This window comes from Magnolia sinica, chromosome 10, assembly GCF_029962835.1.
Source record: "Magnolia sinica isolate HGM2019 chromosome 10, MsV1, whole genome shotgun sequence".
NCBI lineage: Eukaryota > Viridiplantae > Streptophyta > Magnoliopsida > Magnoliales > Magnoliaceae > Magnolia > Magnolia sinica.
In genome coordinates this window covers 71,301,010-71,318,230 of record NC_080582.1, presented here as the reverse complement: position 1 = coordinate 71,318,230, position 17,221 = coordinate 71,301,010, and the positions used below count along the sequence as shown (strand labels likewise).

The 17,221-nt window shown below is 41.8% G+C and overlaps 2 protein-coding genes across 2 annotated transcripts; one reads left to right on the top strand and one right to left on the bottom strand.

Moving 5' to 3' along the window:
- The first annotated feature begins 236 nt into the window (after positions 1-236).
- On the top strand, positions 237-1,533 carry LOC131216954 (molybdopterin synthase catalytic subunit-like). The gene has a single exon (XM_058211602.1). It carries the CDS (start codon positions 717-719, stop codon positions 1,401-1,403), a length of 687 nt encoding a protein of 228 aa, XP_058067585.1. The 5' UTR covers positions 237-716; the 3' UTR covers positions 1,404-1,533.
- Positions 1,534-5,679: 4,146 nt separating this feature from the next.
- LOC131217584 (disease resistance protein RPH8A-like) lies at positions 5,680-8,228 on the bottom strand. Its single transcript, XM_058212520.1, has 4 exons — positions 7,910-8,228; positions 7,675-7,850; positions 6,550-7,554; positions 5,680-6,099 (listed from the first exon to the last, which is right to left on the bottom strand). Exons 1-4 carry the CDS (start codon positions 8,226-8,228, stop codon positions 5,680-5,682), a joined length of 1,920 nt encoding a protein of 639 aa, XP_058068503.1.
- Positions 8,229-17,221: the final 8,993 nt, after the last annotated feature.

Here is a 17,221-nt window from a genome sequence, read left to right as displayed (position 1 = left end):
GCCCACAAGAAAATTTCAACGGTGAGTATCAATTCCTATTGCTTCCTTTGGTGTGGTCTGATTGAGCTCAAAAAGTGAATGAACGGCGTAGATAAAACGTATACCTCACGATGGGTCTCAGAGAGCTTTGAGCAATGCGGCAATTACCGAATCTGAGTCCCGCTAACTCGCCCATTTGGTACGGACTCACTCAGAGCTAAAATTACGGATCTCAGACCCCATTTAAATCCAGCCCAATCTACAGAGAGGTAAAGGGCAGAAAATACAGAGAGAAGAAAACGGAAGAGAGAGAGACGACGATATCTATCAAAACCCTAATCATTTCTATCAAATCGATTTTCATCTCTCGTTCAGATTCCAAGGAAGCCAATCCTCGTTCCTCCTTCTCCATCAGGTCAGTACGCGATCCATCATCTCTTCTCAACTCGAATATATTTTTTCCTCATTTTATTGCGATTTTTCTGTGAAAATTGCGGAATCAGCGTCCGGAATGGAATAAGCATTTCTCTTTTAGGTGTCACTGTGTGGGCCCCACCCCACCGCATCTTGTGGAATAAGCATTTTCCTATTATCTCTGGTAGTCAAAATCTCTCTTCTCCTACCCTGAACAGAGAGAGGGGTAATTTTTCTAGGAAAACAAGGGCAATTTCGTCACTACTTGCTTATATATATTCCTTTTACTTTCTCTCTCCCAAAACCCTAATTCTAATCTTTCCATGGCGGCTACTGAAGACGAGAAAACCCTAATCGAAATGCTCGACGATCCTTCTGAGATTGACCCCAACAAATACATGAATTACGTCCGTGCCCCTCAATCCGGCGCGATTTCAACCTTTGCTGGCACGACACGCGACTCCTTCGAAGGGAAAGTTGTCGTCGAGCTCCATTACGAGGCCTATGTTCCGATGGCGATCCGACGGCTAAGGTCCATCTGCTCCTCCGCCCAATCTTCATGGAAAATCGACTCGATTGCTGTGGCCCACCGGCTTGGATCCGTCCCAGTCGGTGAGACGAGTGTGTTCGTGGCGGTTTCGGCAGTGCACCGGTCTGACGCGATGGAGGCGTGCCGGTACGTGATAGACGAGATAAAGGCGTCAGTGCCGATATGGAAGAAGGAGGTGTATGCGAATGGAGAAGTGTGGAAGGAGAATGCAGAGTTTCTAGAGCGGAGGCTGGGTTTGGAGATGGGTGCGCACGATAAGGGTGGTTGTTGTGGTGCGAAGGTCAAGGTTGGGAGTATTAATGAGGAGGCGCACGATAAGAGGGGTTGTTGCGGTGCGAAGGTTAAGGTCGGGAGTGTTAATGAGGCGGCTCACGATAAGGGTGGTTGTTGCGGTGCGAAGGTTAAGGTTGGGAGTGTTAACGAGGAGGCACACGTTAGAAACAACCGCGAGGGTTTGTAGAAACGGTGGGCCATCTGTAGTATGAGGCCTCCACATGTATCAGGCAACTGACAATCACTGTCCATTGTCTCATGTATTATGACTTCTTAAGTAAGAGTATTTCAACGGAAATGAATCAGAATGATCTTTTGCAAGTCTTGTCTACATAATCATTTCTCAACTCAGCATGTAGCTTGTACATTTGGTGGGCCATCGTTCCCCAACAGATGACGATTAAAAATGGAAAAATAAATAAAAATTCAATGATCCTATTTACTTGAACAAGTGTCCAAAAATCAGAGGTTAGGATTGCCCAGTCAATTTGATAGTGGGCTTGTGGCTCATCAATGTTGGATTCCACAGTTTAGTCTGTTTGACTTGAATTAATGTGTGCCACGTGGACCTGCGTATCAAGCTGCTTGAGAATCATATAGTTGGAAAAATTACTACCATGGAATGGATGTTGGGCCATGACAGTCCTAAAAGGACGGTTTGGATTTAATTATTTGTGCATGTGAATCCTGGGCTGAGCTCGGACGGTCGAAAAGTCAGCCCAGCCTAGCTCTACTTCTTAAACACTGTTGGGTAGGGGTTACACGAATCAAGTTAGCTCGGTTAGCTCACTCGACTCGACTCGAAAAAGCTCGATTCGACTCGATTCGAAGTCGAGTTCGAGCCGAGTCGATCTGATTTTTTGACCTCGAAAAATTTTCGAACCGAGTACGAGCTTGCCCGAGCTCGACTCAACTCGGATCTAACCCCAACTCGAATCGAACTCGGATTGAACTAGTTTGATGACTAGGTTACTTCGATATTAATATTGCTCACCAAGTGTTTGATGAAGTGACTCAATGAAGTGTCAGCTAGTGGTAAGGAATATATGTATATGAGACAAATACCATTTTTCTTTGATTTTAATGTTGCTTATAAGGTGTTTGATGAAATACTTGTAAACAGTTGCTGCTGTTTTGCATATAGTGAGAAATTGAAAGTGCATTGCATGTGTATGTGAAAATGCTACAGAGGCTCAATTTTGACTCAAACTCGGCTCGAACTGGCCCGAGCTATTGACCGAACTGAACCGAGCTGGCCAGTCAAGCTCAAGGTCCGAGCCGAGCCGAGTTCGAGTTGGGGTCAGCAGTGGCTGAGCCAAGTCAAGTTGAGGCCAGTTTGACTCAGTTCGACTCGGTGTACACCCCCACTGTTGGGCTAGCTGGACTGATGGTTGTCAATGGGTTGGAATGAAAATTCAAAATCCGAGCCGAGAGAACCAGGGCGCGCCCGTTGACAGCCACAGTTGGACCAAGGGATCCCTTTTTCTTAACTAGTGTGACTTGTGTCCTTAACTCATCGGCCTCGGTATCAACGGCCAGCTTGGCCCTGACCCCATAGAAGTGGACCAGTTTGAGCCCATAGCTTGGCCAACATGCCAATAAAAAAATAAAAATGAGGGACTCACCTAAAGGTTGCCTGGTTTCAAAGGGAGAGGCTCTTGTGTCGGAAACACGATCAAAGTGTCCGACGTCTCGGAATCGCTCCCACAAGTAGACCCCAAGAATCCCTCCGTCGCTGGCACTGGCCTTGGATTTTTTGAATCCAGACCGTTGAATCTAGCATTCGAGGCACATGTCATGAGCATGTGCCATCTTGTAGCGATAGCCACCACCCCTTATGCCCAATGTGTGATCTGTGCGGCCCTCATAAGACACATGAAGAAACCGCTCAGTTGAACGGTCGAACACACCTACACAAAATAATATGTATTTAATTTTTTTTTAAATACACATATATAAGGATTTACTTCATAAATTAAATATCTAAAATAGAGAAAACTACATTTAGGACAGTTCAATCACTCGATCTAGACTGTTCATTAGGTCAACACACGTTTCATGGGCTACCATGAGAAAATTGGCGCCATGAGAAAATTGCGCCAATTTGGACGGTTCTAACGATACTATCAATATCTTATAAAATGGATGGTCAGGATTGATTACATAAAAATATGTCCAATCAAAGCCGTTTATTTGTAGGAAATCATCATGGATGCTTATGCATCCAAAGAATCGATCTTATCAGTCGATCTTAACCATCTGGTCCGTACTTGGAAAACGGACAACTTACGAATGGATCTTACCATCCAATCTCCATGATCTTTTCATGGTAGCCTATGAAGCATGTAATAGACCTCATGAACAGTCCATATCAATCAATCGAACTACTCAAGTGTCCAAATGCAACCATGAGCACCATAACTGGCCAGCTCGGTTCGGTCAGCAGCTCGGACCAGTTCGAGTCGAGTTCGCCTATGAAACATTTTCACAAACACCTAAACTGCACCTTTAAAATCTCACTGTATGTAAAATAGTAGTAGTGGTTTCACAGGTATTTCATCAAACACCTTGTAGGCAACATCAAAAATCAAGAAAAAAGGATATTTGTTTGATATACATCCCTTCCTTGCCACCAGCCGAAACTTTGTTGAGTCATTTCATCAAACACTTGGTGAGCAACATCGATATCAAAGTAACCGAGTCACCAGACTGGTTGGATATCGAACCAGGTTCAATCCGAGTTGAGTCGAGCTGAGACCAGCTCGAACTCTGCTCAAACTCATTTTCGAGCTCAAAAAATCAGCTCAGACTCGGCTTAAACTCAAACCGAGTCGAATCGAGCTTTTTCGAGTTGAGTCGAGTCGAGCTAGCTAACAGAGCTAACTCAGTTCGTGTACAACCCTACACACCACCGACCTTGGTGGTGTGTTGACGTCACCAAGTTCTTTGAACTACCATGATGTATGTATTATATACACACATTGTCCATCCATTTGGTGAGATCATTTTGGGCCATGAGCACATATCTAAATCTAAAGTGAACGACACCACATAGAGAAGTGGGGACAATGATTCCCACCAACGAAACCTTCTTAATAGCCACCCCAATATTTATTTGTCATCTAACCTGTTCGCAAGGTCACACAGACCTGGATAAACGAAAAAAATAAAAATCAATGCGATACAAAACTTTTGGGGCCCAACAAGTTTCCAATGGTAGACATTCAATCTCCCATGCTTTCTATTGTGTGGTCCACTTGAGATTTGGATGTTCTTCATTTTTGGTCTAATGCCTTAAAACAATCTTGTAAAATTGATGGACGGTGTGGATATAACAATGACATCATGGTGGGGTCACAACTCGAACTGGGTGACATCAACTCAACACGGAGGTCAGTGGTGTGCGGTACACCACGCGATCCGTTTCCATTCCAAATGCCCCCTTTTCCAGGAGCGGATTAGGTGAGACGTCCGGATCCACCAAAGTGGATGAGACCTGACGGTTGGGCTAACAGTGATGTATGTTCGTTAAATCAACACCGTCCAACCATTTTGAAAGATCATTTTAAGGCATGTACCTGAAAATAAAGTATGCCCAACTCTTAGGCGGGCCACCCCAGAGGAAACAGTCATGATTGAATCTCCATTATTAAAAACTTCATGGAGTCCATCAGAATCTTTATTTGTCTGAAGGAAAAAACAAGTATCAGTTTTTTTATCCAAAACTTTTGCGGCCATTAAAGGCCATACACCACTCTTTCATATAGTATAGTCTACATAAGAATTGTATATGCTTCATTTTTAGGTATATGCTCTAAACTAGAGCGGTACATGACTTGAACTGAGTGGAACTTGGCTCTGTTCGGCATCTCAGGCCAGTTTGAGCTGAGTTCCAGTGTGTGCAACATTTTCTCGAACACATAAAATGCATCTTCAATTTCTTACAGAATGCAAAATAGTAATAATACTTTACATGTATTTTATCAGACACTCAGCAAGCAGCATTAAAATCAAGACATGAGGACAATCTTAGTATTTTTTAAGTGCATGTGTATCATCCATCATACAGCCAGAGTATAAAACTTTTCCCATTTGGAATTTTAGTTATTACAAGTGAAACGTCCATTTCAATGCTCGAAAATGTTAATATTATGGTCCCTAGTGCAAAAAAGGGGCCATTACCTGAAACAGGGGCCCACTTGTGCAAACTTTTAAAAAATGATTAATTAATATAACTAAAAGTTAGAATGCGTGTAATTATAGTTTATGGTGTGAATCAAGCAGAGGGAAATAAAGCAAAGAAGAAGAAAAGCTCACCCGTCTTTGTAAAGATGCTGAATGTGCCCTTCCATGCATTTTTTCCTTTGGTGGAAGAAAGAAGCAACTAAATTCAACTGCCTTCGATAGTCAGCCACAACAGCAACTTATTATATTTAGATAGAGGGTATATGTTGAATCTTACGCTAATCCTCTCCGCCGTTTTCCCGCATTCTGTCTTTGAATTCATTGGGCATGGAACCCACAACCAATTTCTTGAGGATAGTCACATGTTGCAGTCCTGGAAGCATCTTTAAATGATAGCAGTTCCAAATCAGCAAATGTAAAAGCCTTGGCATCGCTCCTTCCTCTATTATCCATTCTTCTAATTCAGGTAACTGTATAACATGTAAGGATTCGAGTTGAGGAAACCCTTGTGCAGAGCAGACCATTTCCTTTCCCATGTAAGAATCAAGAAGCAATCTGAGAATCCGAAGGTTGGGCAGTTTCTCTAATGTTGCCATCGGGTCTACCATTAACTTGGACAATTCCAAGGTAAGCTTGCTGAGGTTAGGTGAGAATTCATACCACTCGGGTGGCTTCTCTAACTTTCCCCTCAAACACATCTACTTCAGATGCAAGTGATGTGAGAAAGGCATAAACACTGGAATAGTATGCCTCCATCCCAACCTCAAAGACTGGAGGTGGCCCAATTTGGGAAGATAGCTGGACAATCCATTTCCATGCCTACTCCAGATGATCCCCCATATTCTTAGTTTCTTGAGATTAGTTAGCTTTCCCAAACAATCCTCTATCCAATCGCCAGCTTCCACAACTTTTAGAGTCTGAAGATTAAGTAGACAATCAAGTCCGACTGATGGACGCCCGACTATTCTTTTAGACCTGAAACGGTTACTTTTTATAATTCCTGAGGAAACATCCATATGCCTTAATTGTTGCATCTTCCAAATACAACTGGGTATGACGATGACCCATTGACCTTCTTCTACATGCAGTGTTTCTAGACTGCGAAGATTGCTTATGGATGATGGGAGGCTTCTTGTGAATTCACTCACCCTGAAGCCAAGGTATCTTAAGTGGATCAGTCTACATATTTCGTTTGGAAGCTTTACATATGATGGGTTAGATACATCTAAATGTAACACCCTAAGCAAACTGAATCCACTGTAAAGAAACTCCTCTTGCTTTTTTCCAAGCCATTCACTGTCTAAAGTGAAGGATGACACAAAGCGAAGGTATTGGTTGGCATGATTTAAAGAAGTGTACCTGCTAATGGCATGATGAATAGCAAGCCGGCATGCTTTCGATGGAGAGAGAGGATTTGTATCTCCACGATGAACGTTGAGGAATTTATCTTCCTTTGCTTTTGAAATTGAGAGTTCAAGTAAGAGATCATGGATACGGCAACTTTTTACTCTGCCAATGAAATTTCTTTTCACTACTTGAATCAGACTTCTATGGATCAGTTCCTCAAGGCAATCATCTGCAGCTTCCTCCACCGTTTCTTCCCCTGTTGGCTCTATAAATCCTTCGGTGACCCACAAACGAATCAATTTCTTAGCACTAATCTCATGGTCTTCTGGAAAAATGCCAAAGTAGAGAAAGTATGGCTTCAGATGGTAGGGTAGATCTTCATAGCTTAATATGTTTGTGATTCGAGATTTATCATCAACAGATTGCGTGCTAATTCTCTGGAGTGCTTTCCCCCACTCGTTTGGATCCTTTGCTTTTCTTGATAGTAGGCCCCCATTGACAACAATAGCAAGAGCCAAACGACAACATTTTTTCACAATCTCTTCTCCAAGCTTCTCTAAATTTTGCGGATAATGAATACCTTGCTCTAAGAATGTTTTGTTACAAAACAATTTCCATCCCACTTCATCTCCTAAAAGCTGCAACTTCTGGGGAGAGCTCTGTGGATCTGCATATGAAGCTACATCTCTGTTGTGGGTGGTGAGTAGGACTCGACTTCCCTTGTTCATATCTGGAAAAGCAGCCAGTAAAGAATCCCATGCTTCAGTATTCCATATATCATCCAACACCACAAGAAATCTCCTCTCCTTCAAATGATTGAAAAGCTTTTACCTCAACTGAACATCATTCATTTTCTCCACCATCTCAAGCTCTTCTTTAATAAGAGTCATTAAGTCTTTTATAAGGCTTTGCAAAAGATCTCTCACCACATGTTGTTGAGATACAAAAACCCAAGCACAAAAATCAAAACGTTTCTTAACAGCTTCCTTGTTATACACTTTAATTGCAAGAGTGGTCTTGCCGAGACCTCCCATTCCAACTACAGAAACCACACAATGTCGTGAATCGCCATCGATCAACCGTGCCACCAGTGTCTTTATTTCTTCATCAAAACCGACGACATCCGTCACTCCAAATATAGAAGTCTGCCTTTGCCCTCGCCTTCATAAACTTTCACCCACAGGACTACTTCTCCCACATCTTTAATGCCATACGTCAGCCTACTTGCAGAGATCTCCCCTATTTTATTCTTTATCTGTTCAATTTCATTGCGGATCTTACGTTGAGCCAATAAATCGATGGACGGGCACCATTTGAAGAAACCAACGAACCCACTTCTCCTATATCGTTCTATTTCGAGTATGAAGGTGTCGATGACGTCTTCTGCATTGTAAGCGACATCTCTTATGTCTGCCACCCAATTCTTCACTCTTGCATCTCTGCTTTGTTTTGTGTCTGTGTCTTTCAAGAAGCACGGCATTCGCCTCAATTCTCTCTTGACCCACTCGACCTGATCACACGCTCCATAGAGCGAAACTGCCTATTGGAATAGGAAAAAAGCTGAGTTTTATTACTGCTGATGAAACAACGGCTTCAGCAGACATCTTAGCCTTTCTCCTCGCATCTCTCCTCACAAGAAACTTCAATCACTTGTTCGAAACTCACAGGTGCAGAATGAGACTTAGCCAACAACTCCCTAGTTTAAAAAAGAATGCATGACACTGCATCGGCTCATTTCCTTTTTCTTCAATCACCTTCTCTGACTATAAATAATAATAATAATAATAATCCTAGCCCTCTTGTTTCATACACTGAGAACCATGCACCTAGTTGAGTGGACTTGCCCAGTTTGTTCTGTATGAGTACCTACCAATGTTAAGCAATCGAAGCCATTCATCAGATGGTTGATATTATGGATGGAGATTTCAAATTGGAAAATCATAGCACCTTGAATCTTATCAATGTTTTTGATCAATTAATCTTGGCCCCATTTGCATGGAGCTGAAAGCCCAAACGTTAATATACTCTCTGACCTAATCAACGGGTTGGATGGAAAATAAATATTATTGGGTAAACTCTGTGCGGCCCACAGTGATGTGTCTTCTCCACATGGTCCATTCTTCATTTTAAAAGTTCATTATAGAGCATGCGAACATAATTGAATAATATCCAAAGTTCAAGCATACCACAATAAAGAAAATAGTGGCAATTGATTGCTTATTGACGCAGGGAAGGACGTGAGGTTGGATAAATATTCCGAATCCACGGAATTTCCGTCTCCTCGCAGAGATTTCTGGAATTGGGGCTACTGCTTTGCTTTAGGAACGGTTCTAGGCCGTTCCTAATTAGAAACGGTCTACAACTATACCTATTCCTGAATGGTGTTCACTAAGTGCCGCCGTTTCTTCTCATGTGGCCAACTTCCGTGATGGATACACCTCAGTTTTGGCCCCACGTCCTAAAATAAGATAGTAAAACGGATAGACGGGGTGGATTTCTCACAAACATTTTGGTGGGCCCCACCTAGCATCCTTGCGTTGGAACCTCCTCCGTAATCAAAACCGCGTCCGGGCCAGCTGGAAACGGACTGGATACTCCCTTATTATCTCTCTGAAGTGGTCTTAAAAGTCCACACGCACCCTATTATCTCTCTTCTTTTTCTTCTCATTCCAATCGCTCACCTCTACTCTCCCAAACCCTTCTTCAAATTCACAATCTTAAGTTTCTCCCCAATGGCACCCAAGGCCGAGAAGAAGCCTGTTGTAGAGAAGTCGACGGAAGAGAAAAAGGCAGAGACAGCTCCTGCAGAAAAGAAGCCAAAAGCAGAAAAGAAGCTTCAAAGGAAGGAGGATTAAACCGAACGATGGTGGAATGGCGTCTTCTGATGTTTCTGTCAAGGGGAACGGCTGTGGGGAGAGCTTCTCTTCTGGCTATAGTGAATCGAACGATGGTAGAATGGCAAGGAAGAGCGTTTTAGCTTCGCCAGCATCTGGAAAAGGTAAGTTCGACAGTTTTAGCTAGACATCTGAACGTCAAGGTTCAGATTCAGGCACGTCGAGAGGAGATCTGGTTCTGATTTTAGTTTTTCAATGTGTTTTAGATTTGGAGGATGCTCTTTATACCGAGCTTTGGCATGCTTGTGCCTGTCCGCTCGTCAAGGAGATTCAGTATTCTATTTTCCACAGGGCCACAGAGCAGGTATTTTTTCTCCGAGCATGTCTCAGATTTTTCTGATTTTCTGATTTATTGTTGTCAGTTTTACTACATGTTCTGCGGAAATGGATTTCTCGAAGGGCTTTGGGTCTTTCTTGGTTTGCCTGGGGTTTGATTATGATTTTCTTTTTGGAGTTTTGATCTAGGTTGAGGCGTCCACAAATCAGGTCGCTGATCAGCAGATGCCTGTTTATGATCTCCCATGGAAGATCCTTTGCCGGGTGATCAACGAACAGTTGAAGTTATGGGCTCGATCTCTTTCGCCTGAGATTAGGGTTTTGCTTGTTACTGATGAGTGTTTTTCCTTCATGAATAGGCCAAACTGGACACTGACAAGGTTTTTGCTCAAGTGACTTTACTTCTGAAGAAAAGGTCTGTTGCTCTTTTTTCTTGGTTTGTGAGGCTTCAATTTTTTCAACCGCCTACTCAGGAGTTGGCAGCCAAGGATTTGCATGGGACAGAGTGGTGATTCCGCCACATTTTTCGCGGTAGTCACTAGTTCATGAACTGTGTAATGTTAAAATTTGATCTGGAGCGCAGATTAGAAGAATAGAGAAAGATCTGTTGTGCATTGTGTTTTTTAGGAGCATGCACTTTTGCATCCCACTTCCCTCTGCTAGCAGAAACTGATCCTCATTGGAGATGGATGTGATTCATCATCAATTTAGATAATTTTGCATTTGGGAGCGGTTGTGGATAGCTAGCTGTAGCATGATAGGAGTGATCTATTTTTAATTAACCTTGTAGATCTTAGATTTATCTGTCTTCCTAGCTGTTTTTTTTTTCCCCAGTTTTCTTCCTAGAGCTGTGCCAAATTTCTAGTTGTTGTGCTGCTCTGCAAATTGAAATCTTCCATCTCCTTACTGTTTTGACTCTGTTTTTTTGTCGTTGTTTCCAATAACTATGATTCTGGCCTGTATGTTTGTTTTCCTTTAAGTTTTTCCATCTGAGAAGTCACCTTGCCATAAGACATGAGGCATCCATGCAAGCCTAGGGTACATCTTCCCAATAACTTCATCAAATTCTTTCTAGAATATGATAAGCAGATGAGCTCTTGTTGCAAATTGTACTGTACAAGAGACAGAGATACTTCATCTGGCAAAAAGTAAAAAATCATACTAAAATATTGGTGCCTTGACAAGCCTCCAGTGATTAAATAATGCTTGAAAAGAGGTGGTGGTAAGGGATAAAAAAGCTGAATCATTCTCCAAAGTTTTGAATTGTTTCCCTCTTTCGAATTTCAAGGTTGAATGTGCTGATATTTTATCAGATTGGAGTCGGGATTCTGTGGGGAGTTAAATGAACAGTGCATGCTCAATGTGCTATCCTTCATTATTACTTTTAAGTTTCTTGCTATGAATGACTTTTCTAATTCACAATGTTTTAGCTTTCGTTTTATTTGAAGTTATTATATTGTTTGTTGTAGGCCAATGATAATAATGTTGATGATGACTTATATTGCTATGAATGTCAGGTCAACCCAGGTGGACTCGATAGACTAATCAAACTTTCATCTATATTTAATGAAGACCCATCTGTGTTACAAGAGGTACATTGAGAGATGAGTTGTGCCAGACTTAAAAGTTGAATGCACTTGCAAATCCATTACTTTGTTTTATGAGAAATGCAAAAGGGACCAGCCTGAGTGGCATTCCAAGGGACTCACGGCTGACAATTGCTAGTGTGATGCACACAATTGCTAGCCACTCAAGGAGGCCTTACTGTCTCAATGCCCAATGCCATCAACAAGAATCAGGCCTCTCTGCTCATCTCATGAGCCACACCTGACAAGCAGACTTGAATATGGATCAGTTGTGTATGTTTTAAGCATCATTTTCTTTTGTGCATATGTGGCCCACCTGATGAGCGGACTTGTCTGAGTTTTGAGCTGGAGCATCAATAATGAGGAACTGATGAACAGCTTGTATCTTGTGTGCATGTGCGGCATTAGTGCATGTGAGCATAGAGTCCTGTTAGCAGGGCTCTTGATTTATTAATCTGATGGTGGATGCTAATTGAAATGAAATTTTTTTATGGCACAGATTATGTCTATCATCTGCATCCTTTCACTAAGATCCCCAGAGGATGCAGCCCGCACAATGGAAGCAGGGGCTGAGGACTTTGCAATCCAAGCAATGCAGAAGTTTCCTGCTGCGTCCCAAATGCAAAAACAATTGTGTCTCATGATCTGGAATCTTGTTTTCAAGAACTCAGAGAACAGGTTGGCCTCTGCAATTAATGGATGCATTATCTTCCGTGGTTCTAATGTCATAAGGAGTCATATTTTTCAGTTAATACCAGTCTGTTTAGATGTTTTTTTTTTTTTTCTTGATATTTTTCCAGAACTATTTTGCTTGGTAATGGTATTGAGAAGATCATAAGGAAGGCCAAGCAAAACCATGATAACTGCAAGGATGATACTGCTGCTGCATTGAGGGATCTAGGGCTCGACGACTACAACTCATAGCCATGGCTTTCACCATTTGCTTTCTGGTATGGTTCTTGTTTTTTCTCTTGGCTGTTCTGGAAGGTTGCTTTGGTTGAAAAATGGAAACAATTCACTTGAGTTTTTTACCAAGTATGATTCTTGCATGGAAACTATGTCGAAGTGAGTTTCCCCTCCAACTATTTTTTTAAATCACTTTCATTGATCAAGAATGATTCACTATGCATTTGATTATGTACTTCATTTTCTAATGCTAAGCATTGGACATGCATGTGTTTTGCTTTTTGATAGTGTTCACCACCCCAAGTATAGGGTTGTGATGTAGTAATAATCTCGGTAAGACCGAGGTCGAATCCACAAGGATTGAACCTTGTACGTAATCTGAAAGTAACTCGAACTAGAACTAGAATAAGATTTACTCTAAATTAGAAGAAAGTAAGAGAATAATGATGAATTATGAAACTAAAACTTGTAAAATTCAAAGGTGGGAAACTAGGGTTTCCAAGGATCCACTTGTAGAGATCAGGAAGATCTACGCTTGATTCAAGAACACTACTAGATTCAGAGTCCTATCTTCATCCAATTGGAAGGTAATTCATTAAAATTCACATCTGAACTTCCTTTGATCTAGTTTTTAATGAATGATAGGTATGAGAATTAGAATTGATTCCATCACAAAACCATGCCCATGAGACAAAGTAAACAACAAAATTTAACTAATTCATAACCAATCTGAGAGTTATGAATGTTAGGAAGAATTCCATCATCCAACCATGTCCATGAGACGATGGTGAACAACAGGGGTCCTACGCTCACAACCTCTATACATGCATAGAAAATACTCAAAGCTATCGCAGATCCATTGTAATTTAAGTCATAACAAACCATTAAAAACTATGAATATTCCATATAATCAAACTATAATCAAAGAGAGATCAATAAACATGAAATAAAGCCGTAGAAAACACCCCATAACGCTACAACCTTCACCTCTTAGCCCTAGCTAAGAGGTTTAGCCCATCATCAGCATGATGAAACTAAGCTCTTAAAGGAAAAATATAGACAAAGCAATGAAACCAAAGAGGAAGGAAGATGGTTGCGCCGCCCGAAATTTCCGGATTTCCTGGACGTGAACCATGCACACGTGGATTCGCTGCGATGCTCGGTGGGCCCCACAGTGATGTTTTCGGAGAAATCCACCTCGTCCATTGGATTCCTGATGAAATTTCGGTTGGAAATGGGTGGTTTTGGTTGAGTTTGGTGTGGCCCAAAGGATCAAATCTTCCCGCTGTTCATCTTGTGTTTTACGGCGATCTACGTATGTACACGTGCATGAGACCAAGAAATCAACATGGGTACGGTCGGCCCCCTCCCTTGGATCGAATGGACAGTCCCGATCGTCCATCGGGACCATGATGGTGGCCCACTACACTTCCCCGGCAAGACAGCGTGCGGACGCTATTTCTTGGAAAGAAGAGTCGGGTCAAGGACCCTTTGACCGGTCTGCCCGGTCCGATGTGGTGCGAGAGTGCACCGGTTGTGCACTCGCACGTCCCCCTGCGTGGTCCACTGTGATGTTTCTGATAAATCTACTCCGTTCATCCACTCTTCCATCCAATTTAAGGGGTTGAGACCAAAATTGAAGCATATCTAGGTATCAGGTGAGCCCCAAATCGGTGGTTTTGTGGCTGATCTCTCCGTTGGGCCACTTCCACAATGATCTAAGGGTTGAATTTCGACATGTACAGTTAATTTAGGGTCTTCAAGCCTTTTATAAAGTTTCGAGCCAAACGGATAGCGGGAACCCTGTGATATTGCATTTAGGGTGATTTTCAGGCCTCTTTATCGTCAATCACTTGATTTTCTCGGATCTTTGGCATATGAATTCTTCAATCTCGATCTCCTAAGATCCGTCCCTTGCCTTGGTAATTCTTGAGCATCAAATCCATGCTTTTAGTACTCTTTTCAGTCCAAGCTCTTAAATTCACCTTGCAACACAAACATGATTAAAATAGAGCGTTAAGCATTATCATGTACGTAAAACCAAGTAATAAATAGGGTCTAATATGCAATATTTAACCCTCAACACAATCCCCAACCAGCATTTTGCTAGTCCCGAGCAAAGTATGCAAAAAATATTTTAAGAATTACAAGACAATTTCTATAAACTCGAGTCCGTACAAAGACCCGAGTACCACCTCAGGCAGAAATCACCCAGGACCAAATCCTTTAGAAATTAGGTTAATATTAGCAAGTGTTAAACTAGAGTGCTTATGAAATTAGCACTAATCACTTTAAATTTGATCTGCAAGACCCAAAACATGCAGAATCATTGATGCTACATTACCCTGAAATCTAGAATCCATCTTTAAACCTAGTTGCTCTCGGGAGCATCTTGAAACTCCGTATTGGACCTGGACCACACGTCAAAAGTCTGATTATCCCAAAACTATACAGTTATGACCAAATTACTGGACTTGACAACTCCCTCGGAAATCAATTCCAAACTGTGTATAGAAATGCACAACTTGTGCCCGGAGCGAAGAGTGTGAGAAATGTGAAACTATTTAGAAATAACATTTAAATTTAAGTAATTTGAGTCGTGTCGCTTACGGACTAAATATAAGGATTCAGACTGTCAAAATTTGACCCAAATACACCCTCGGATTAGTAGAAATGTCCCACGCATGTCAATGTACTTGTGGCCCTGATAGAGTGACCGTGACTGCTGAACTAAAACTGGTCCACCACGGCTGATCTGTAAATCCGATCGGAACAAAAACTCAGTCTGACATAGATCCATGGTCAGGGAGCTTAAGTCCGACCGCACGTGGAAAAGGGGCCACCAGAAGTGCTCCGTTGGACCGAAATAGACCCGATTTGGTTATAACCTAAGTATACCTTGGCCCTGGGGCTAATTCCATCAATTTTAGGCCTATATAAAGACCTTAAACCCTCACTCTCAAATTCCATACGAATTTTCCAAACCCTAGCTAAGAGAGAGAGAGGAAAGGAGAGAGAAAGTGAGAGAGAAGTTGGTGAATCATCTTGGAATTCTTTCCAATTACCCGGCGTACCTAATCCATCGCATCTGAATCATTATTCCGGTGATTCTAATCTCATTTTTGGGTAAGTCAATTAAACCCTAACCTGTTTTGGAACTTAGAATAGCTTAAGTGTTGATGTAGCTAATCTAATTCATGCCTTAGGTTACCTATTCGCCGTCGACGAAGACTTATCGTCTAAATCGAATCCGTTGCGCAATATCTGGTTAAAGGTGCGGACTATATTCGTATAGGTTATGGTTTTCAAGGCTTTCAATGTCGGTTAATGGTTTATTATTGTTGTGGGTGCAATTTCACATGCCAAATGCGATGTTTATATTGCGTTTCTGATATATATGAACTATATTGAGATTTGTGTATTCCATGTATAGGTAGAAAGTATCGTATACATATGAAATACGAGCATGTGTTTACCATGATTAATTGTCGTGTGTTTGTGCTAGTTGTATGTGTATCAACTCCTTGGTGAAAGGAATTGTCCTAATGTGTACTATCACCAACATACGTCATGTATGTTGGAATATGTAGTCTAAGTGTTTGTAGAAATGTCTGAATGATCAAGTGTGTAATATATTGTACTGTTTATGGGCGTTGAGAAGAGATTCTCAACTATCTTAACGATGTGTATGATTTCCTACATGCAACTTACATTCTTTGTTTAATTTAGGTATTACTTAAGTGTGAATTCATGTTAAGTTGAAATCCATCAAATGCTCACATGCTTGTATGATTGGAATTGTTGATCTATTACTGTTCTGAATTACTGGTATGAATATCTGTTATAATTGAAGGTGTTTGGGACTATGAAATAGTCCAAGAAATCGGTAACGAGCTTTGAGTTCGTGGCTGAGGTCGTTTTCGCCACGTAGGATGTGTTTGACGAACCCGAGTCGTATTAGGGTTGTCGGCAGTAGTTGGCCATACGGAGTGTTTGTGCACTTCATGTCATTCAACTCAACGTGCGTTCGTGCTAATCGAGCTCGTCAAGTAACCTGATTGTCCCGGTGGATGTTCACCATGTATGGACGCTACTGTTTGAATCTAGGGTACCAAACTTACCAGTGCAATCCCGTTAACTATGGTACCTCGATTCGCTAAGACTCATGAGCCAGACATGGTGGTATGGGACACCGTGGTCGAGCTGTCGGCCTATGCTAGGATGACGAGCCTCCCCGTAGTGACCAGTGAGCAATCCAGACTCGTGAACTGATTATGGTGGTATGGGACACTATATTCATGCTGTCGGCCTACATTGATTGGTGACAAGCCCTTTATAGTGACCTCGAGCATACCTTGATACTGCATTGAGGTGACGAGCCTTATTGTAGCAACTAAGGTATGATTAGGCATGCATTGATTGGTGACGAGCCCTTTGCAACGACCTAGAACCATAATATTGTATGAGATTGTCTAGAACTGACGACGCTAAAATGGATCACCGTTTGAGAATTGATATAAGGTACCTTAGCTTCCCAATTCTGTTGTATGAAAAGGACTAATAACAACTTGGTAATCATGTTCATGCACCACATTGCATGTGCCTTGGCGTTGTGGAGCACTGTGGGAGGTTGTCATGCGTACCGTAAGATGAAGACGCTGAGGGAGTGCAGGCGAGGGCATGCATCATTTCTACATATATCCTTGCATTAACAAGAATACTTAGGATATGTTTGATTGTATTGCTTTATTATTACTGCTTGACTGAATTGATAACATGTTAACTTTTACTATATAGTTCCATTGAGTTGA